Source organism: Leopardus geoffroyi, chromosome E3 (genome assembly GCF_018350155.1).
Source record: "Leopardus geoffroyi isolate Oge1 chromosome E3, O.geoffroyi_Oge1_pat1.0, whole genome shotgun sequence".
Classification (NCBI taxonomy): domain Eukaryota; kingdom Metazoa; phylum Chordata; class Mammalia; order Carnivora; family Felidae; genus Leopardus; species Leopardus geoffroyi.
In genome coordinates, this window is record NC_059340.1 from 9,650,777 (window position 1) to 9,672,905 (window position 22,129).

The 22,129-nt window shown below is 51.6% G+C and overlaps 1 protein-coding gene and 1 long non-coding RNA gene across 4 annotated transcripts in view; one reads left to right on the top strand and one right to left on the bottom strand.

Moving 5' to 3' along the window:
- HIP1 (huntingtin interacting protein 1) overlaps positions 1-22,129 on the top strand; it is a 151,382-nt gene that overhangs the window by 119,612 nt on the left and 9,641 nt on the right. For both annotated transcript variants that reach the window (XM_045461387.1, XM_045461388.1), the window contains exons 9-25: positions 2,582-2,639; positions 5,866-5,941; positions 6,051-6,191; positions 6,530-6,627; positions 6,988-7,060; positions 7,717-7,900; positions 8,671-8,759; positions 9,128-9,244; positions 10,760-10,861; positions 11,108-11,251; positions 11,727-11,862; positions 13,558-13,644; positions 13,836-13,943; positions 14,026-14,159; positions 19,745-19,855; positions 20,625-20,683; positions 21,089-21,182. In XM_045461387.1, coding sequence (XP_045317343.1) covers positions 2,582-2,639; positions 5,866-5,941; positions 6,051-6,191; positions 6,530-6,627; positions 6,988-7,060; positions 7,717-7,900; positions 8,671-8,759; positions 9,128-9,244; positions 10,760-10,861; positions 11,108-11,251; positions 11,727-11,862; positions 13,558-13,644; positions 13,836-13,943; positions 14,026-14,159; positions 19,745-19,855; positions 20,625-20,683; positions 21,089-21,182 — 1,811 coding nt within the window. The remainder of the gene's footprint in view (positions 1-2,581; positions 2,640-5,865; positions 5,942-6,050; positions 6,192-6,529; positions 6,628-6,987; positions 7,061-7,716; positions 7,901-8,670; positions 8,760-9,127; positions 9,245-10,759; positions 10,862-11,107; positions 11,252-11,726; positions 11,863-13,557; positions 13,645-13,835; positions 13,944-14,025; positions 14,160-19,744; positions 19,856-20,624; positions 20,684-21,088; positions 21,183-22,129) is intronic.
- On the bottom strand, positions 1,637-5,630 carry LOC123589378. 2 transcript variants are annotated; one of them, XR_006708291.1, is made up of 3 exons: positions 5,471-5,630; positions 2,531-2,647; positions 1,637-2,317 (listed from the first exon to the last, which is right to left on the bottom strand). It is a non-coding gene; the product is annotated as an uncharacterized LOC123589378 (long non-coding RNA). The 2 variants fall into 2 exon arrangements; XR_006708292.1 differs by lacking the exon at positions 5,471-5,630 and adding an exon at positions 4,379-4,591.

The following is a 22,129-nucleotide window of genomic DNA, read 5'->3' on the forward strand; positions in this document are numbered from 1 at the left end:
GTGAGTACGCCCGGCCGGATCATCTCTGCGCGCTTGGGGCGGGAAAGGGGTCGCAGCCTGAGGCTCTCCCTGGAGAAATGCGGTCCCCGCAGCGCCCTTTCTCCTGCTGCTCTCAAAGGCCCTAGAGTTCCTGACCTTCTTTAATTTTTTTTTTTTAACGTTTATTTATTTTTGAGACAGAGAGAGAGACAGAGCATGAACGGGGGAGGGGCAGAGAGAGAGGGAGACACAGAATCGGAAGCAGGCTCCAGGCTCTGAGCCATCAGCCCAGAGCCTGACGCGGGGCTCGAACTCACGGACCATGAGATCATGACCTGAGCCGAAGTCGGACGCTTAACCGACTGAGCCACCCAGGCGCCCCCGAGTTCCTGACCTTCTTAAGAGTGGAGACGAGCAGGGCACAAGTTTTGGTGTGCCCACTCACCATAGGGTTTCCTAGGACGGTCCTTTCCCTCTACCTCTGGCTTTATCGCACCTCCGTCCATATGTGTATCCTGGGACCCACACAAATGATGCCAGACCCGGCCTAGACCCACAAGAGCAGGGGCACAGTGGTTTCCAGAGCGTTACAAGTGGCATTTTGTGGGGAAATAAAAAAAATATAAAACACAGCTGCTCTAGCAACCGGAGGGCCACCCCCTACCCAGCCAGACACCCCTGGGATGCTTTCGTAGATTGTATTTTGGAAACTACTAGTCTCGTGGATGTTCTCATGCTTTCACGTGTGCTTCTCGCTTAAAACGGCGTGTGTGGGTCCTGCCCCTGCAAGGTCTGTGTTGGTCAGTCTGGTAGGTTAGGGGTCTTCCTTATTAAACCGTATCCCAGATGAAACTGATGTGGATGGGGCGCCTGGGTGGCGCAGTCGGTTAAGCGTCCGACTTCAGCCAGGTCACGATCTCGCGGTCCGTGAGTTCGAGCCCCGCGTCGGCTCTGGGCTGATGGCTCAGAGCCTGGAGCCTGTTTCCGATTCTGTGTCTCCCTCTCTCTCTGCCACTCCCCCGTTCATGCTCTGTCTCTCTCTGTCCCAAAAATAAATAAACGTTGAAAAAAAAAAATTAAAAGAAACTGATGTGGGTGGTTTCTGGGCCACCCTCGGAGGTGTTCACCACGAAGGATATACACATGCAGAGTGTATGGATGACGGAGAAACAACAAGAGTCGAGGCCTGAGTGGATACTAGCAAGGTTTTAGGGCCCTGGAAAAGGGGACAGGATGAATTTTAGAAGACAAGGACAAGGGATCACTCTAGAACTGTGGTCACTGACGAGATGCGGATCTGGTGATTTAGACGGGACGGGGAAAGCGACATTCAGTCTGGTTAGTCTGGGAACAGTGTGAGGAAGGGAGGTTGGAAATTCGACGTTCAAGCGTCAGAAAGGCGTCGAGGCAAGTGGACGCCCCTGGAGGGGCGCAGGGTGGACTGAATGCCAAGAGAAGAAACGCAGTTGCCCCACAGAGTGTATACTTCTCTAAAAATGAATGTGTGATTTTAGAATAGTTTTAGATCTACAGAAAAGTTGCAGAGATAGTTCAGAAAGTGCCCGTATACCTTGAAGCCAGTTTCCTCTGTTGTTAAGATCTTACATGAGTATGGTACATTTGTCACACTTAATGGACCAATATTGACACACGACTCTCAACTGAAGTCCAGATTTTTTTCAGATTTCCCCAGTGTTGACCTAATGTGCCATCCAGGACGCCACATTACATTTAGTCTTTGTGTCTCCCTAGGCTCCTTCTTGGCCGTGACAGTGTCTCAGACTTATGACCTTGGCAGTTTAGGGGAGAATCGGTCAGACACTTGTAGAATGTTCCTCAATTTGAGTCTGTCCGCTGTTTTTCTCACGACTGGGGCTAAGGGTTCTTGGGAGAGAGATCACGGAGGTACAGTACCATCGTCATCCACCGTATATACTTGGCATTCTGAATTCTCATACATTTTGCGTGTGCTCCCTATTTATACCAAACATCACCTACCCAAAAATTACTAAAATGTAAATTTAAGGAACCAAGCGAGAAATAAAAGGATCGCTGAGCTGTGATCTGTAGTTGAAGTACACAGAGTGACATAATCTGGGAGCGGAAAGGACCTCAGAGAGCCCGCTCTGTAGGGGCGGAGGCTGGCGCTTAGATGCTGCCACTCGTCCAGCATCGTGCAGTGGCAGGGCCGAACGAGCACCGGACTGAGATCCTGAGTGTTGTCTGCAATCTTTGCCTTCGCACAGCCAACCTCTCAGGCAGGCTCTCTGGATCCCTTCCATCCCGCAGCTTGGTCAGGGACACAACTTCCAGCCCACTGTGCCCAGAATGGCTTGCACTCCGGGAGCAAACAGGAGGACAGATTTGAGGGACAAGCGCCCCCCACCCCGGGTTCCCTGCGGGTCCTTCTGGGCCCCTTGGTTACCAATCCTGGGGCAGCTCTAGGCCAGGAATGCCCACCTCCCTCCTCCCCCCGCCCCCGCACCGGCAAGACTGGCCGCAAGCCCCAGGGTGGCTGGTCCCCTCCTTCCAGAGCCCCGCTGTGGCTCACCTGGTCCTCCTGTGGTCCTCTTCCCTCTCACTCTATTCCAATATCTTCCAGGTCTCCCAGCTGACACCCTGCAAGGCCACCGGGACCGCTTCATGGAGCAGTTCTCGAAGTAAGTGGCTTCTGGGAGAGAAATGAAGGCGAATCCAAAAACTGCTATAAAATCAATTAATCCTTGTAAGAGCACTTGCTTTATAACGATTGAGGATCGCCAGTATCTGAATGGCAAAGCAGTAAAGTGAGGGAAAGTAAGTAGGACAGCAGCAAACCTACCACTGGCTGGGGAAGCTATCTGTTCTCTGATAAAACCCATACACACATGTAGAAGAAGGCGATTCCGTACATGCATTCGTCACCTGCTGTATGCCCAGGGCTTCACCCTCTGTTTCCTCTTCTTACATTCTCCTACCGCGTAGGGTCTTACACCATGTACATGAAAAGCAACGCCCAGATATGTGTCTCTAGCAGGGCCTTGACTCCGAATTCCAGTCTCACATACCCAATTGTCCGTCTGACATCCTACACCAAACTTACATCTCAAACTGAACTCTAGATTTTCCTCCCAAAGTGTTCTCCCCAGTCTTCTCTATCTCAGTAAATGCTGCCACGTCCATTTGGGCCAGAGACCGGGAACTCCCCATTGTCCTCATCCCCATCCCCCACGTCCAGTCTACCAGGAGGTTCAGCTGATGCTCTGCAAATATATCTTGGTTCCAGTCATAGCTCCTATCTCTCTGGCTGCCATTGTTGTGTGCCAGGGCCCTCCAATATGGCGGACACCCTGAGTTTCCACTGCTGCCCCCTGCAATTCTGTCCTCCCCCAGCAGTTAGAACAACCTCGTGAAGACATCAGTCCCTTGCTCAGAACCTTCCGGTGGCTTCTGATTACACCGAGAATAAACTCCAAGCTCTTCTCCGTGGTCCACAAGGCCCTGCTTGCCATCTCTCACCTCGTCTCCAGGGCTTATGGGGTTTCAGCCACAAGGGGTCTTCTTGTTCCTGGAACGTACCCAGCACATTTCTCTGTCAGGGCCTTAGGGCTTGTCATTCCGTCTCCTGGGGATGTTCTCCCAGCCTGGCCAGCTCCGGATCATCTTTCATCACCTCCTCACAAAGGCATCTCTGGCATTAAATCTTTTAAGATTTTATTTTTATTTCATTTTTGAGAGAGAGAGAGTGCACGTGCACACAAGTTGGGGTGAGGGGCACAGGGGGAGAGAGAGAGAAAGAAAGAATCTGAAGCAGGTTCCACACCCAGCAGAGCCCAAGGCGGGGGGGGGGGGGGGCTGGATCCCACGACCGTGAGATCATGACCTGAACTGAAATCAAGAGTCTGACTCTTAACTGACTGAGCCACCCAGGCCCCCCTTAAATCTTAAATCTCTTATTTAAGTTGGGTTTTCTTCACCTCCTGTTCCTCCAACCCCAACCCCGCCTCCCCATATTCTCCAGGCCAGTGCCTTGTTTCTTTCATGGTTCTTAGAACCAGCTTTATTTCTGCTTGACTACCCATTCTTACGTCCCTAGCTCCTGATACGTAGCAGCCAATTACCCACAAATATTGGGATAAATTACTAAGCGAGGGAGCCAGGTGTCTTGTCTAGAAGAGGAAGAGATTATCTGACCGAGGGATAAATTATTCTGTGCATTTGGGCAAGGTGATCACTGGTGAGGCGAGAGGTACAACTCAGCTTTCGTCACGTGTGCCCCAGAAGAGGGGAAGGAAGCACGAGAGAGAGGGAGAGAGAACCCAGGTGCTGAGAAGGGCACTGGGGCTCGGCACGCTGTATTTGACCCTCTTGTTTTGCCTATTAATTTCTTCATCCCTGACAATAGAGGAAAAACACCCACCAAATCCCAGGCTTCTCCTACTGGTTCCGAGCCACAGTCAGAGGACAAGTTCAGGGTTTTGCTCACCTCCCGGTTTCCTTATTCCATTTGAAAAGCCTCATATGTTTATTCTATAATAAATGACTTATTAAATCCTAGGAGACAGGCCCTGGGGCTGATTTCCTGGAATGGTAAATTCCAGTAGCTTATGAACGCAGTGCGGCCTATTACTGTTGGCTCCAGCCCAGAAAGAGGGGGATGTGTGGTCAGGTGATTTTATTTCCTTTAATGTTCTCCTAGCTTATAAAAACTTCTGCCGTGAGCAGCTGTCTCACTTTCTCCTCTGCACAGACCTGGCAGCTCCCAGAGGCCTCAGTGTCGACGACTTTGGGGAAAGCACCCATGACATCACAGGGGCAGTTCCAGCCTTGGGGTCAGAATGGCTGACATGAGATCCCAGGGGTTTAGTTTATGGGGCTGAGCTGAAGGAGATTCTGAGAGAGGTTGCAGAGAGAGGGTGCTGAGACCCACGATGCTCTTTCCTCTCAGGAAATCTGTCTGGTGCCCTCTGCTTTCTGGGCCTTCCATGTTTCGATTGAAAATAGAGACCTGACGACAAGAAAAAATATTTGGTTTCTTCACCCCCATATCCATCCAAGATTAGGACACAGTATAAATAGGTTGCTTTCCTCCAGTGAAGTCTTTCTTGATGAGTTAATGCCTCTGTGCATGGTACTGTGGTACCCCTAGCTCAGCAGGGCCCAGGCTCTGCCCTCTAGAGGCTTCTAGTCTAACTGGGAGGTAACACACAGCTTTAAAGCAGGGTGAGTTAATTAAAAGGAGCTTTACCTTAGTTTGGGGGTTGGTTTTTTTTTTGGTTTTTTTTTTACTTTTTTTTAATGTTTGTTTATTTTTGAGAGAGAGAGAGAGAGAGAGCACGAGCAGGGGAGGGGCAGAGGGAGAGAGACACAGAATCCAAAGCAGGGTCCAGGCTCTGAGCTTTCAGTCCAGAGCCCAACACGGGGCTCGAACCCATAAACCGTGAGATCATGACCTGAGCTGAAGTCGGACCCTTAACCAACTGAGCCACACAGGCACCCTGAGGAAATTTACCTTAGTAATTAAGTTCCCTTCCCTTTTCTTATGGTTAGGTGCTTTATCCTCAGAGAGAGTAAATTTATTTTCGTGTTATTCTAAGCCGAACATTCTTGGGAAGAGACATCAGCCAGACAACAGCGTAGATTCTGTGGTGATACAGATCTTGTTCTGGGATGATCCGCTCTTCCAGAGGATTCGGTCATTTGAATCCCTGTCTCCTGTGAGGACTGGCTACAAATGACCTTCCCCCTGTAGCATCATAATTGAAGCCCAGCGCCATGGAAGCCGTCTCCTTGACAGCCCACGCCTTTGGGCTGGGTGGGCAGCAGGAGACCTGGGTGGCTGCAGTGTCCCCAACCCGGGGCTGGGGAAGGTGCCCAGCACCCCTGAGGCCCTTCTCCACCCCCCAGGTTGAAAGATCTGTTCTACCGCTCAAGCAACCTCCAGTATTTCAAGCGGCTCATTCAGATCCCTCAGCTGCCGGAGGTAAGCGTGTCCGGCCCCCTGGCCGTGGGAGCTGCCGGGTCCAGGGTGCTCGTAGAGACCGGCAGGCCTGGTGGGTGACGCGGTTCGGGGGCGTGTCTTCCCTCTTCAGAACCCACCCAACTTCCTGCGAGCCTCTGCCCTGTCAGAACACATCAGCCCCGTGGTGGTCATCCCGGCCGAGGCCTCGTCCCCGGACAGCGAGCCAGTCTTGGAGAAGGATGACCTTGTTGACATGGATGCCTCACAGCAGGTGCGGAGCGCCTCACTAGAACCTGAGGGGGGCGGGGTTGGAGCCCAGCAGGTGGCGTGCCCCAGGGGCGGCCCTTCCAGCTGCCCCATGCACACAGGGGAGAGGACGCGAGAGGCTCTGGCCAAGACCCTTTGACTGTAACCAAGATCAGCTGCCGTCTAACCCAAGTGCTAACCTAGACTGAGCCCCCTCCCCCTGCCCTGTGGTCCCCAGGAGGGACCACAAATGGATTTGAACCCAGTTAAGAAAGGGTCCTTTTTCACATGTCACTCACCTGACTCCTCCCCGGAAGTCTCTGGGTCTCTAACTTTGTCTTCCCTCCCTTTTGGTCACCACAGAACTTGTTCGACAACAAGTTTGATGACATCTTTGGCAGCTCGTTCAGCAGCGACCCCTTCAATTTCAACAGTCAGAACGGCGTGAACAAGGAGGAGAAGTGAGTGGGAGCTGGGCACAGCCCGCTGGTGCGGAAACTAGGTGGAACCGGGAGCCGGCTTGCCGCACCTAACCGGGGCGGGATGCTTCGTGACACGTGGGCCCCCTAGAGAAACGTCTTGACCCACAGCCCCGTGATCCCAGGGGGAAATCGAATGGGGCTGAAGTAACAGTGGACCCATGAGTGTTAGGTTCAGGTCTGGGAACACTGAGGGTCTTAGCATATAATTTATGGGATCTCAAAGCACTTTCCCCACATTAACACCAGCTTTTAACTTCCTCCCCTGATCTCCCAGCTCGCATTTAAAAGGAAAGGGGTGGAGGCCCAGTGGAAGCAAACTTGTTCTCCTTCTGTTCCCAGGGATCACTTAATTGGTCAACTCTACAGAGACATCAGTGAGCTGAAGACACAGCTAGAGAACATGAAGACTGAGGTAGGACTCGGGCTCTGATCCGGTTCTGGGCTTCACCAGGACAGGACGTTTTCATACTAACTTTGCTTTGTGGAGACACTTGTCAGACCTCATTTTGGGGGGGGGGGGGGGGGGGGGGGACTCATTAGTAGAAATGCCCAGACCAGACGGACCTGGTCCTCTCGTGGTCTTGGTGGCACCGTGTTTCCACTCTTCCTACCTCGAGAATGGCATCTAGGCCAAGCCCAGCGTCCCCGTGGTGCTTGGAGAGAAAGACCTGTTCTCTTCCCATGGCGATCAGAAGGTTTGATTTGTAACTCTGGTGGCTGTTTGCAGAGGCCGGGGCAGTGAATAGGCCCGCCCCTCAGGCCCACGGCTGGTCCGAGGCTTCATTCACTGGGACAGGCACACATCGCCTCCTCCCTCAGGCCAGCTCGCCCACAACTGCTCCTAGGCCCCTAACAGGATCAGAGCTCCCCTGCCGTCACCCTGTGTTTGGCTGGGTGGCTTAGAATGAGCAAAACCCTCAATTCCCGTGAGGCCACGGGAGTGGGTTTGTTAGGCAAACTCGGGTACTTTATTGGATCAGCGCTGGAAACCCTGGAGGACCTGCTTCTCCCGCCCAGCCCAGCCCAGCGGTGCAGCCATGGGGCTCATTGGCTGAGTTCATCCCACAGAGCCAGCGGGCGGTGCTGCAGCTGAAGGGCCGGGTCAGCGAGCTGGAGGCCGAGCTGGCAGAGCAGCGGCACCTGCGGCAGCAGGCGGTCGACGACAGCGAGTTCCTCCGCGCGGAACTGGATGAGCTCAAGAAGAAGCGAGAAGACACGGAGAAGGCCCAGCGGAGCCTGACAGAGATAGAAAGTGAGTCTGTCGGGCTGGGGCTGAGGGTGGGGGCCGCAGGGTCAGGCTAGGCTCACAGGGAGGACGGGGCTGGGTGGCAGAGCCCCAGGTGATACATCTGTCCAGAAGAGCTGCCAGGAAGGACCCTCGTGTTGCCAGTCTGAGGGGGGCAGGTTAGGGCCCAGCAGGTAGAGAGCCCCACGTGCCACACTGCTCAGAATGCCGGGACGGGAACCAGGAGGTGACGGTGGGGTGTCCAAAGGAGAGATAGCCTGAGAAAAACTTGCCATAAAAGCCAAAAACACTGATGAAGCAAATACCGTGTGTGTGAATGCCCAGGAGGCTCGAATCAGTGCAGCCATCAGAATCAGGTAGATTTTTTTTTTTTTTTTTTTTGAGGTTTATTTTTGAGAAGGAGAGAGAGCGTGCGTGCATGCACAAGCATGGGTCGGGCAGAGTGAGAGAGGGAGACACAGAACCAGAAGCAGGCTCTGAGCTGTTAGCCCAGAACCTGACGCAGGGTTCGAACCCACAAACCACGAGATCGTGACCTGAGCCGGTGTCGGACGCTTAACCGACTGAACCACCCAGGCGCCCCACGAGTCAGGTGGATTCTTTTTTAAAGACCACTTCCCAGAGGAGTTTATTTCAGTAGGATTTCCCAGGGAGCAGAAGGTGCATGCATTTGTGAAAAGAAAGGAGGATGTTCTAGGGACTCTGGCGTGTTGGAAGGAAGGCATGGGGTCCCCCAGCAGGGGTCCACTGCTCACCTTGGCCCCCTGACGAAACAGGGAGAGCCCAGGCCAATGAACAGCGGTACAGCAAGCTAAAGGAAAAGTACAGTGAGCTGGTGCAGAACCACGCCGACCTGCTACGGAAGGTAGGACCCTCCACCCGCCTCTTGCCCCGCGGCCTGGGCAGTCCCCACGACACTCCCGCGCCTGCATCAATCCTGAGGGGCTCACCATCGTTTCTTGGAACCGCAGCTTTTCAGGCTTCCTTGCCTCCCACGCCTTGAGCCCCACCTTTGATGCCAGCCCCGAAGGGTTTGTCCCCCGTCCTTGTTATTCTTCTTTTAAATACTTAAGCGTTGAGTAGCTAAAGATGACAGCTTCATTCTGGCTTCTCTCCAGGTAGAAAAGTGATTACTGTGTCCAATAGCCTGAATGCTGTCGTTTGTTCTAGAAGGGAGATGTTGTCCCCGAGATGTTACGCCTGAGATAAGCCCACTGTTCTTTTCTCATCCAGAACGCCGAGGTGACCAAACAGGTGTCCGTGGCCAGACAAGCCCAGGCGGATTTGGAACGAGAGAAAAAAGAGCTGGAAGACTCTTTCCAGCGCTTAAGTGACCAGGCCCAGCGGAAGGTGAGGGGGGAGAAGTTGGGGGGGGGGGGGCAAGGGAGGGGTCTGCCCGAGTCGGAGGCGGGCCTGGGGCACTAGGCCAGTGGAAAGACTGCTCCGTGGACAGCAGAAGTGGGTTAGAGCCCTACAAGTGTACTACAAGAGGCGTGAGGCAGGGACATGGTGTCCGATGCACAAGGGATTAGAGGCACGGAGCAACAAAGGGGGTCCAGCTGAGTAGGTACATCAGCAAAGGCTTGTCCAGGGTGAGTCCGGGAGGGTTGAGAGAAGTGAAAGTACCTGGGTGTCAGAGAGACTTGTGGCCAGGAGAACACCCATGAGTTGGGGGGTGGGTGGCAGTAAGAGATGTCAGATGGGGGTGCCTGGGTGGCTCAGTCAGTCAAGCGTCATGATCTCGCTGTCCATGGGTTCGAGCCCCGCGTCAGGCTCCGTGCAGACAGCACAGAATCTGGAGCCTGCTTTGGATTCTGTGTCTCCCTCTCTCTCTTCCCCTCCCCTACTCGCATTCTATCTCTCTGTCAAAAGTAAGATAAACATTTTAAAAAATTTAAAAAGAGGGGTGCCTGGGTGGCTTCGTCAGTTGAGCATCCGACTTCGGCTCAGGTCATGATCTCGCGGTTTGTGAGTTCGAGCCCCGCGTCGGGCTCTGTGCTGACAGCTCAGAGCCTGGGGCCTGCTTCAGATTCTGTGTCTCTCTCTCTGCCCTTCCCCACTCACACCCTGTCTCTCTCTCCTTCAAAAATAAATAAACATTAAAAAATTTTTTTTTTAATTTTTTTAAAAAGGAAAAGGATAGTGCCTTTCACTTTTCTGTGACCCAGAGTAGGAAGTAAAATTTCACAAAGCAGTGCTCAGCCTTACCGTGTGGATGCGTGTGGTTATATTTTTTGCTTTGTTTATTTCCTTTTTTAAAATGTTAGCTGTAAATTCTCATGGGTTGCAACGGGCTCTTCAGAAAATACCACTCAGAAAAGAAATTTTTAAAGAAGGGAATTGTTTCCAGATGGTAAGATGCAGCAACATATCAGGCGTTGGGGTGGCTGAATTAACAATCCGGTTCTGTATCAGTAATGCTCCTATTTAAATAATAAGAAAAAACACCTTCTATGTATAAGAAAAAAAAAAAACCAGTTCTACTTTAATTAGTATCGTAAGCCGAAGCATGACATTTAGGAAATGTCCCTAAAACTCCCCTCTTTGATATTCCACTTAGCCAGAAGACTCATCACTATACTCTGGGTTTCCACCTCCTCCCGCCCACTTTTGGGCGCATCCAATCTTGCCTCCAAGAGAGCACACAAATCTCCCATTGATAGCTTGGGGCTTGTTTTTGAGATTTTGTTTTTAAGGAATCCCTACGCCCAACATGGGCCTCCAACTCACCACCCTGAGATTAAGAGTTGCATGCTCTATCTACTGAGCCAGCCAGGCACCCCAGTAGCTTGGGGATTTTTACAGGTGTTTATCCCTTGCAACCAGCACCTTGATCAGAGTGCCCCTGCGTTTCTTCTCTTTCAGACTCAAGAACAGACCGAAGTACTGGACAACTTGAAGCAAGAACTTGCCACCAGCAAACAGGAACTCCAGATTGTCCAAAACAGCCTGGAAACTTCTGCCCAGGTGAGCATCACCTCCCTTCTCTCCCTTATTTTTTCCCCTCTGGCTTGGGCACTGCCGTCACCCGGCGGCCAGCTGCATCCAGCAGCTGGCCAAGCTGGTCCCATCCGTGCTCTGTGTGTGATTGGGGAGGGTGAAGGTGGCGGCTTAGAGATACCACCTGCTGTTCCGTGTGGCCTGCTGGTGGGTCTGGACTCCTGGGAAGCGGACAGTTTGATTCTCCCTCTTCCCACGTGGCCGACATTGCAGGCAGAAGCCAAATGGGCGGTGCAGCTTTCGGAACTAGAGAAGGAGCGGAGTGGGTTGGTGCATGCTGTGGCCCTCCGGGAGGAGGAATTATCTACTCTTCAGGAACAGCTGGAACTCGCCCAGCGGGAACTATCCAGCACACAGGCAAGTAACAGACGCCTGCTGGGTGCCCGGGTCCGAGCCGTGGGCCTCGGTGATGTATCCATGGAGGCGGGGAGCTGGGGACGGTCTGTGAAAACCGTCTGGGGCCTCTGGGCTGATGGTGAAGGCATTCTGTGGGCCCAGCACTGCACACCGGCGTGCTCTGCGTCACCCCCAGAGCAGATGAGGGACAGCCAAGCTCCCTGTCTTCACAAGAGAAGCACTGTGCGTGGTACTCCCCCCAGGCGTGGAGAATGGGTTACAGGAGGTCCATCCCCATAGCTTCCTGTGTTGCACCCCTGTGCACGCCTGTGGACCAAGGGAAAGGGTCGTTCTCTGTGGCAGGCGAACTGGCTTGGGCCTCGTTAGCCACAACTTGAGTTAAGATGCCGGAATCCCAGCTGCATCAAGATGGCTGCTGTTCGAAGGCTCATGACGGGGTCTGTGTCAGATTCTCACCTCCCCGGACCATTTCTAGGAATCAGTGTGCCAGCTCGCCAAGGACCAACGCAACATGCTTCTGGTGGAGACCAGGAAGGCTGCGGAGCGGGTGATACAAGAGGCCCTGCGGCAGCTGGAGGAGCCCCCTCTGATCAGCTGTGCCGGATCTGCAGGTATGTCCCCCTGTCCTGGTTGCACACGTGAATCCTTAAAGCCCGTTGCCGTTGGGTGTTGACATTGAACCCCAGCGACACTGAGAGCGGGGGTCCTCGGCCTGCTGCCTGTCAGAGTCGCCTGGTGATGACCAGTCCCCACTCTAAGATCAGTTCAGCCGGAAGCTGTGTGGCCCAGGGCTTCAGTGGTAGTACTTTCTGAAGCCCCCAGTTGTGATAAGGACTGCTCTGTGCAGTGGGTCACACTAACGAAACTCTCCCTGGGAGCAGAGCCCTGATGACGACTCTAAGCGTCAGGGGGTGGAGGAGCAGACGGCCCTGCGTCTCTGAACAGAAAAACGTGGTCTGAATGAAGAGGTGGTTGCTCAGGAGCTTCAAGCCCACATGGGGAGCACCATGATGTATGGCGGGGCAGAAACAATGAGAATACCCATGCAGTCGCAGGCTATGAACGGGGTCCGCTCTGCAAGGTCAAGAGTCCTAAGGGCATGCTGATTGGGCAGCAGTCGGAACTGGAGAAGCCCACCGGATGAGAGGAGGGCCAGGGGCGCCTGGGTGGCTCAGTCGGTTAAGCATCCGACTTCGGCTCAGGTCATGATCTCACGGTTTGTGAGTTCGAGCCCCACATCAGGTTCTCTGCTGTCAGCACAGAGCCTGCTTTGTATCCACCGCCCCCCCCCCTTCAAAAATAAACAAAAAAAAAAAGGAGAGGAGGGCCTTCATGCACAGTAGGTAGCAGAGCATCCAGGCCCAGGACATTGGTGACGTCATGTGTAGTTGCTGGCGAAGTAACGAGAGGACCCACTGAGAACAAAGGCGGATGGAAGGGAACAGCTGATAGTTGATTTTCATTATCAAATAGAAACGTCTCCATTCGGTGACGTGTACAGCCAGGACTGTCCTATCTTATTCGCCAGGGAAGCCATCTGTAATGGCTTCCATTACAGCAGCCCCAAATGTAGGAACACACAGTGCCCCGCCAACCGGGGAAATGCCAGGAAATGGGGCAGCCATGGGCAGGTTCTGAGAAGAGACTTCATGAGCAGGTTCTGAGAAGAGACTTCATGGGCCACATACCTCGGCCCAGCGAATCCTCACGATGGCGCCGTGAGGTGGTGCCGTTACTCCGTCTTCAGATGAGGAAGCTGGCATGGACGGCCTGAGAGCATAGCCAGTGGTGGTGGGGCCAGGAGCCACACCGATGCAGTGTGACCTGAGTGCCCACATATTAACTCCTATGGGACACGGTCTCTGTGGACCAGGGCACAGAGGCACAGAGTGGGGACGGCTGTGTTGCGTGCACAGCATGAGCCTAGATTCGCCTCACGGAGCCAGGGGTCTGGGCTCAAGAGTAATGAGAGTCCAAGGGCCCTGAAAGACTTAACAGGAAGGCCTGGATTTGATTCGGCGGCAGTAATGAGAAGTGAGAGGCTGATTCTCGGCTGCTGCCGTGGTTGCCCTGGTTCTTGGCTCAGGGACCAGATGGGCTCAGAAGAACAGCTTTTGAAGCTGCATTAAGAGAGTCGTGTACCTGCAGAGTCAACCATCTCCGCCCCCACCCCCCATCTTAGGGCACCCCCCGCAGGGCTGAGGCCACTTGCTAGGCAGGCTCATCCACTGGGTGGCTTGACCTCACAGGGAGAAAGTGACTCCAACACCAGTGGCTCTGACTCTGCCCTGTCTCCCCTCTCACAGATCACCTTCTTTCCAAGGTCAAGTCTGTTTCCAGCTGCATTGAGCAACTGGAAAAAAGCTGGAGCCAGTATCTGGCCTGCCCGGAAGGTAAGAAAGGCGAAGGATGGGGTCTGTTGCTAGTGACGGCTGGGCAGAGTTCAGAAACACTTGCCTGCGGAAATAACAACCAGGCCCTATGCTCCAAGAAAGGGGTGCATATAACTTGTCAAGCAGGGAAGGAGGTAGGGCGGTAACGGCTCGTGAACAGTGCTGAGAAACCTCCTTTACACTCCTGGCAGGTATCAGTGAGCTTCTCCGCTCGGTAACCCTCCTGGCCCACCTGACCAGTGACACCATGGCTAATGTTAGCACCACCTGCCTTCGAGCCCCACCGGAGCCTGCTGACTGTGGGTACTGGGGCTGGGGGGGCCAGTCTTATAAACAGGGGGAGCGGAGGACTCAAAAGTTTTGGTTGTCTTACGTCTCCAGCACTGACCGAGGCCTGCAAACAGTTTGGCAAGGAAACCCTCACCTATCTGGCCTTCCTGGGGGAAGAAGGAATGCTTGAGAATGACAGCACAGCCATGAAGAGCTGCCTCAGTAAGATCTCCGCCATTGGCGAGGTAGGACCAGTGTCTCAACCAGGGGGAGTTACGATGGTTCTTGGGTGAGTGCCGGTGATGGCCCAGGGAGTCAGTGATGTCCGAAGCCAGTTCTTTCTAGCTTCCCACTTGACTCCAGAAAGTGAGAGTTGGGGCACCTGGGTGGCTCAGTCGGTTAAGCGTCTGTCTTCAGCTCAGGTCATGACCTCACAGTTTGTGAGTTTGGGCTCCGTGTCAGACTCTGTGCTGACAGCTCGGAGCCTGGAGCCTGCTTCGGATTCTCTGTCTCCCTCTCTCTCTGCCCACTCCCCAACTTGTGCTCTGTCTCTCCAAAATAAACAATGAAGAAAGGAAGGAAGGAAGGAAGAAAGGAAGGAAGGAAGGAAGGAAGGAAAGAAGAGAGCTGACACTGAAAAATCTGACCCTCTGCCCAATTTTCCAGTCATATTTCATTCATCGCCTATGAGTTGAGAACCTACTGTGTGTTCATCGCTATGCTAAACAATATCAAAAAAGAATAAGCATAGTAGTTTCTCTGTTTTCAAGGATTTGTATCTGGTTGGGCAGGTAACACCTAACATGGAAATAGCAGGATATTTACTGATTTAATAAAGACATAGTGAGCATGTCATGTGTAGTGGGAATTGTGGTAGATGTCGTTGTACGGAGACAAGGCATCGTCTCTCTGGGAAAGAAAAATAAGGAAATCATCCATTTTGATACAGTGGGACAAGAGCAGTAATCAAGTCTGTTTTAAGAGTTCAGTACAAGGCCGCATTTACTTAATTCCAAAAATGTGTCATGATACCAATTCCAGGGAGGGAAGAGATCAGGGCCAGAGTTCAGATTTTCGTCATCCCTCATCGGAACTCTTAAAACAGGCTTCTGGTTAGTTTTTCTGCCTCTGGTCTCTTTTTCCTCTGATCTCTTCCAAAAACAAAGATCGTTGGATGACAAAAATCAAATCACGTAATGTGACATGCAAGGACCGTCACAGTCTGGCCCTTATTCTGGGTCCCTCTCCCCCTTTTCCGCCTTCACCTTACAGTGTTGGTGGCTAGTGCCACAGGGTACCTGCCTGCCTGTCTCTTTCCCCCGTGAGTCTTCAAAGGTAGAGCTCGTACCCTTTTCCCATTGTCCCTTGGTCCCTGGCATGATATCTGGCAGGTGGTTTACACCCAGTGAATGTTTAACTAATTGAATATGCACATGGAGAGAGCAAAGCAGTTACAAAGATCGGGTAGAGAGGAAGGTTCATACTGGGGAGAAGTGGGACGACGAGGTAGGGATCCGTGAAGGTCTGGATGAAGGAAGACTGGATAACGGTAAATTGCTAACCCTTCTTTCAATAGAATGACATGATCCTGGTGGTATTTTAGTATTATTAAATTCCTGATGGTGGCCAAGAGCATTGCCACAGTCTGCCTTTTGCTGGAGACAGAGCATCTTCTCCCGTGCTGTGCAGAACTCAGTGTCAGTATACACACACAAAGCCTGTAGGACACTGTGAGGTGAGGAAATAAGAATCGAGTTAATTTAATTTTTTTTTTCAACGTTTATTTATTTTTTTGGGGACAGAGAGAGACAGAGCATGAATGGGGGAGGGGCAGAGAGAGAGGGAGACACAGAATCGGAAACAGCCTCCAGGCTCTGAGCCATCAGCCCAGAGCCCGACGTGGGGCTCGAACTCACGGACCGCGAGATCGTGACCTGGCTGAAGTCGGACGCTTAACCGACTGCGCCACCCAGGCGCCCCAGAATCGAGTTAATTTAAAAAAGCAAAGTGTGAGAGCAAGATCCTGGGTAGGTTTCCTTTCTGGCAGTAAGACTGACCAAATATTTAGAAGCTCTTCCCGGCACAAGACATGGAAAAAGCTAAATAAAATTTGGGCGGGGGGGTGGGGGGGATGTTAACTGAATCTGAACTGGCCGAAAACTAAGGAAATTCTCAGAATCAGAAACCAAGAGGACGCAGGAACTGGTGTTTGTCCATCTCTTGACCTAGAGCTTGGATTTTAATGGGCCACCCATACAGAGGAGACTAAAAAACAAAACGTAAGCCCGAGTAAGGTAAAAGTTTGGAATGCAGAGACTTCCTCCCCAAAGCAGAACTCCAAAAGGTCACACCCCAAGTAAGTGGGGGAGAAAGCCTACTCTGTTGGAGAGATCTTGTCTCAACCTCAGTTGTAGGGGGAGAAGGAAACACGGCTGCCTAGGGAATTTCTAACTACAAGCCACCTTTCTATGGTTTCAGGGTCCAAATCTCCTACTACCTGTGTGACCTGAAAAAACCCAAACAGAAAATCAAATATAGGGCACCTGTTACGCGTCGGTTACGTGTCTGACTTCATCTCAGGTCATGATCTCGCAGTTTGTGAGTTTGAGGCTGGAGCCTGCTTTGGCTTCTGTGTCTCCCGCTCTCTCTGCCCCTCCCCGTTCATGCTCTGTCTCTCAAAAATAAATTAAAAAAAAATTTTTTAATTTTTTTTGATTTAAAAAAAAAAAGAAAGAAAACTAAATGTAAAGTAGTCAGGTTTTTAGGAGCCCAAGTACCTGGTGGAAGCAGATCCAAACGGACTCTGAAGGAATATACTTTGAACCTAAATCCCAAAGAACTTTCACGGAGTCCCAACGCACATCAGTTCACCATGAGTGTGTTTGACGTGTTCCAGAACGTTTTCTTTTTTAAGTTTATGTTAAGTTTAAGTTTTGAGAGAGAGAGAGCATGAGCAGGAGAGGGGCAGAGAGAGAGGGAGAGAGAATCCCAAGCGGGCTCTGAGCTGACAGCGTGAGATTACGACCTGAGCCAAAGTCAGACACTTGACCGACTGAGGCGACTCCAAGTACTTTTTTTTTTTTTTTTTTTCCCCAACGTTTATTTATTTTTGGGACAGAGAGAGACAGAGCATGAACGGGGGAGGGGCAGAGAGAGAGGGAGACACAGAATCGGAAACAGGCTCCAGGCTCCGAGCCATCAGCCCAGAGCCCGACGCGGGGCTCGAACTCACGGACCGCGAGATCGTGACCTGGCTGAAGTCGGACGCTTAACCGACTGCGCCACCCAGGCGCCCCCAAGTACTTTTTTTAAAAGGCATTAAAAGCGTGGCAAAGGAATAAGACATTTTCAAAAGCCACCAGATATATTTGATAAACAACCATGGGACTTCTAGAAATGAAAAATATAATCATTGAAAGTCAGAACTCAGTATACAGATTCAACAGCAGGTTAAACAAAGCTAGAGAAAGAATTAGTGGGCTGGATGATAGAACTTAAGGAATTATATAGAAAGTGGCACAGATTTTATACACTAGAGTATAGAAGTTATAGGTAGAATGGTTAGTCAGGGTTCCAGATGAAGACAATAGAAAGACTATGTCGTTTTCTCCCCCAAGTAACATTTTTAGTTCTAAGTGTTACAGACTTTTCTCCTACACCTGCTTTTTCCAGCATTCTGTGTGTGAGGTTCATCCGTACAGATACATTCATTTTCACTGCTCTGTAATATTCTGTCGTGTGACTATAGCTCAAATTATATATCTCTTACATATCTGTTTATATTTATTTATCTATCTGTCACATAGCTAGATGTCTATGGTTGATGAACATTTGGGTTCTTTCCAGTCTGAGGCTGTCACAAATGTGCCATATGGTCACTTGTGTAAATATCTCCTGATGTAAGAGTTTCTCTAGTGCATTTGCCTAGGGATAGAATGACTACATTACAGGGGCGGCTAGGTGGCTCAGTCGGCTAAGCGTCTTGACTCTTGGTTTTGGCTCAGGTCACAACCTCACAGTTTCATTAGGTTGAACCCCATGTCAGGCTCTGTGCCGACAGCACAGAGCCTGCTTAGGATTCTCCCTCTTTCCTTCTCTCTTCCCTTCCTCCACTTGCTCTGTCTCTCTGTCTCTCTCTCTCTCTCTCTCTGTCTCTCTCTCTCTCTCTGTCTCTCTCTCTCTCTCTCAAAATAAATAAACTTAAAAAAATAATCCTACATTATAGAACAGATCTCACACACAATGCCAAACGAACAAGCAAAATACATATGGTAGGATTCCTTTTAAATAAAGACCAATATATGCATACTTAACATTATACTGTTTAAGGATACATTCTTATGGAGCTTTAAAAAAAAGACATGACAGGGACGCCTGGGTAGCTCAGTCAGTTGAGCATCCAGTTTCGGCTCAGGTCATGATCTCATGGTTTGTGAGTTTGAGCCCTGCGTCGGGCTCTGAGCTGACAGCTCAGAGCCTGGAACCTGCTTCAGATTTCGTGTCTCCCATCTCTCTGTCCCTCCCCGCTTGCACTCTGTCTCTCTCTCAAAAATAAATAAGCATGGGGCGCCTGGGTGGCGCAGTCGGTTAAGCGTCCGACTTCAGCCAGGTCACGATCTCGCGGTCCGTGAGTTCGAGCCCCGCGTCAGGCTCTGGGCTGATGGCTCAGAGCCTGGAGCCTGCTTCCGATTCTGTGTCTCCCTCTCTCTCTGCCCCTCCCCCATTCATGCTCTGTCTCTCTCTGTCTCAAAAATAAATAAAAACGATAAAAAATAAATAAATAAATAAATAAATAAGCATTAAAAATAATAATAATAAAAGGATATGATAAAGCATTCTCCTGAATTCTGTGTTTATCTTAAGGTAGGGAATAGGGATGTCAGGAAATGGAATTAGAACAGGATACAAAGGAAATTTCAAAGATACTGATGTTTCTTAAGCTCTTCTATTCCTTAGGTCGGGTGGTAGATACATGGGTCATTGTTCTTATTCTTTTTTTTTTAATGTTTATTTATTTTTGAGAGAGACAGAGACAGAGAGAGAGAGAGCATGAGTGGACGAGGGGCAGAGAGAGAGAGGGAGACCCAGAACCTGAAGCAGGCTTCAGGCTCTGAGCTGTCAGCACAGTGCCTGACACGGGGCTCAAACCCATGAACCACGAGATCATGACCTGAGCCAAAGTTGGACGCTTAACCACCTGAGCCATCCAGGCACCCCATTTCTTATTCTTTAAACCATTCATACCTGTTTTATACTCTTGGAGGCATAACACATAATATATTCAGAATTCACAGACTTTGCCATCAGACCTGAGTTCAGATCCCTGCTCTGCCATTCATTAGCAGTGTGACTGTGGTCAAGACCTCTCTGAGCCTTGGCTTCCCATCCGTAGAACAGGACAAGTCACTGCCTCATGATTGCTGTAGACACAGAGTTAAATAAGAGGCAGAGTGTTGGTTGGAAGGCATCACCCACATTTGAAGAGGTTTTCGACATACCTCCCAAGCCTCAAATACAATCAACACTGTGCAGCTGTGGGGTCAGGGTCCAAGCAGCCGCAACGGAATGGCTTTGTGGGGTTAGGCAGGGTGGCTTTCTGGAAGGAGGGGGGCGTTTTCAGTGAAATCGGGGTGTGGAGCGTGAGGGTTTACGCAGTAGCGAGTTCTAGATGAGGCCTGGCCAGGATGCCCCTCCCTGGGTTCTACAAGCGTGTTGCATAGTGGGACCTTCCTCTCCTACCTTCTGCCACCATGCGAGGACTACGGGTCTGTCGGGGAGGAATGGAGAGGAAGTCAAAGGGTCATTTCAGCCTCTGTGCTGCCGTTCGCAGGAGCTCCTGCCCAGAGGCCTGGACATCAAGCAGGAGGAGCTGGGGGACCTGGTAGACAAGGAGATGGCTGCCACGTCAGCTGCCATTGAAACTGCCACGGCCAGGATAGAGGTATGGAAGCGTCTGCCCGTCTCCTAAAGCCAGGCTCTTGCAGCTTCCTCGGGTGTGACATTGCCCATGGGACGTGTCTCAGTCGTCCATCCAGGCCACAGATGGCCCCTGTAAAACCAACCCCAACGCAAACTCCCCAGGCTCCCTGAGGCATAGAAAAGGAGAAGGTCCTCACCTCCTTCGGTGTGAGGCCATCCTGCGTTACGGTTCCAGCTGGACCGCGTGTTCGTCGTGTGACTTGTGACAGGTTGTTCCATTAGCCTCGCTCAGATTCCGTTTCTAGATGATGGCAGTGATAATAGTGCTTGCCTCAGAGGGGCGTTGGAAGAGTTAAATGAGATAATGCACATTTATCTTCGTGCCAGGCGCGCACCAACAGTTCCGATTGTGTCGGGGAAAAGCTGAGTGGGCACCATTGGAAAGGTCACATATTGTTCCTTTGGTGGAAGGCTGCAGGCTGCCCACCTTGGTTTGCCCCTAGCCGCTGCCCCCTCTGGCAGGTGCAATATCTCAGAGTTCTGTGCACGTCGGCCTGGGTGCCAGAAAGTCAAGACGGACACTCAACGGACAGGAGAGCCAGCCTGCCGGGGCTGCTTCTCGCTGACTAGATCAGAGGTCTGGGCTCTTTTCCCAGCCCACCAGGACGTGAATGGGCGTTTCTGGATTTGGGTTTCTCAGCTACCACGGGTGTTGGACACAAGGTGCTTCAGGATGCCAGTGAGTGCTCCGTACCCATGATGTATTGAGATACCCTGCTTGTTTTCAACAGGAGATGCTCAGCAAATCCCGAGCTGGGGACACAGGAGTCAAATTGGAGGTGAACGAAAGGTCAGTCTACACAGTGTGGTGGTGCCTAGGTGATCAGGATCAGTCTCTCCTGCATTGGATTATATTAATTACAATAGGACATTAGCAGCCACAGGCATTGGCTGAGTCTGTATAATTATCGATAACGGTATTCTTAATAAAATTGCTGTTGCATTTTAGGGGAAAAGAAACCCCGAGAATCATCACATAACTGTCTGCGGTCAAGTCTCCTCACTCACGTACCTTTCCTCCAAGGCTTCACCGCACCCCCAACCCCCCTCCTCCCGCCCCCACCCCCGCCACCGTATTCCCCACCCCCTTTCCCATCCCAAGTTTGCCTGTGTTTAGGCATGAAAAAGAAAAACGTCTGTTTCATAGCTCTTGGTCTCTGTTCTGTGTCCCTGACCTTTTTTTTTCCCCCCCTAGGATCCTTGGTTCCTGTACAAGCCTAATGCAAGCCATCCAGGTCCTGATTGTGGCCTCTAAGGACCTCCAGAGAGAGATAGTGGAGAGTGGCCGGGTAAGCGTGGCTGAGGGCCCCTGGATGGGGGGACCAGACATCATTCACAGACTCCCAGTTCACTGGGAGGCTCTGTCCACTCCATACACTCATCCACCTTCAGTCAAATCCACGTCTGCTGCCATCTTGTCCCATGTGTCCATCTGAGGGCGTGGTTCCCTTTCCCCGGGCTGAGCACAGATGCCATGGGAATCTGGGGCGCTGCCAGGTCCCCAGGGAGCAGTCAGCCCCAGCCTCCAGCTGCAGGCTCGTTAACCCAGGCGCCATCGCCAGATCCTGCTCTGGAAACCCCGCGTGCATTGCAAGCCTGGACCCTTGGAGGAGGGGGGTGGGGGGGCTTTTGAAAAGTGGGCAAATGAGAAGAGCCAGCCTGGTGCTGACCTTTCATAGCGGGTGGGGCCATGTCTGTTTCTGACGGTGGAATCCACTCCTTGCAGACAGACTCTATCCCAGTTTCTGGTCAGCATCATCGCTTGGCTTTCTCAGTCCTCTGCGGGCATTCCTACTGCCGTGTTTCCTTCTCACACCTGCGTGCAGTGCAGCTCAGGAGACAGAGGTCCAGGGAGGGATTCCTGAGCCCGAAAACTATCCTTTATTTTTTTAATGTTTATTTATTTACTTAGAGAGAGAGAGAGAGAGTGGGAGAGAGGGGCAGAAAGAGAATCCCAAACAGGCTCCGCACTGTCAGCACAGAGCCCGATGCTGGGCTCGATCCCATGAACCGTGAGGTCACGACCTGAGCCGAAACCAAGATTCAGACACTTGACCGACTGCACCACCCAGGCGCCCCCTGAAAACTATCCTTTAAAGAATGAAGCCATATCTGCTTTGATGGTGGTGCTTCTTACCAGTCTGGGAGGGGATGGTTTCTGCCCCCGAAAATAGAGACGGGGACTGAGTAAGGAGAGCTTGGAGATTCTAAGATTATCGTCTTAGAATTTGGAATA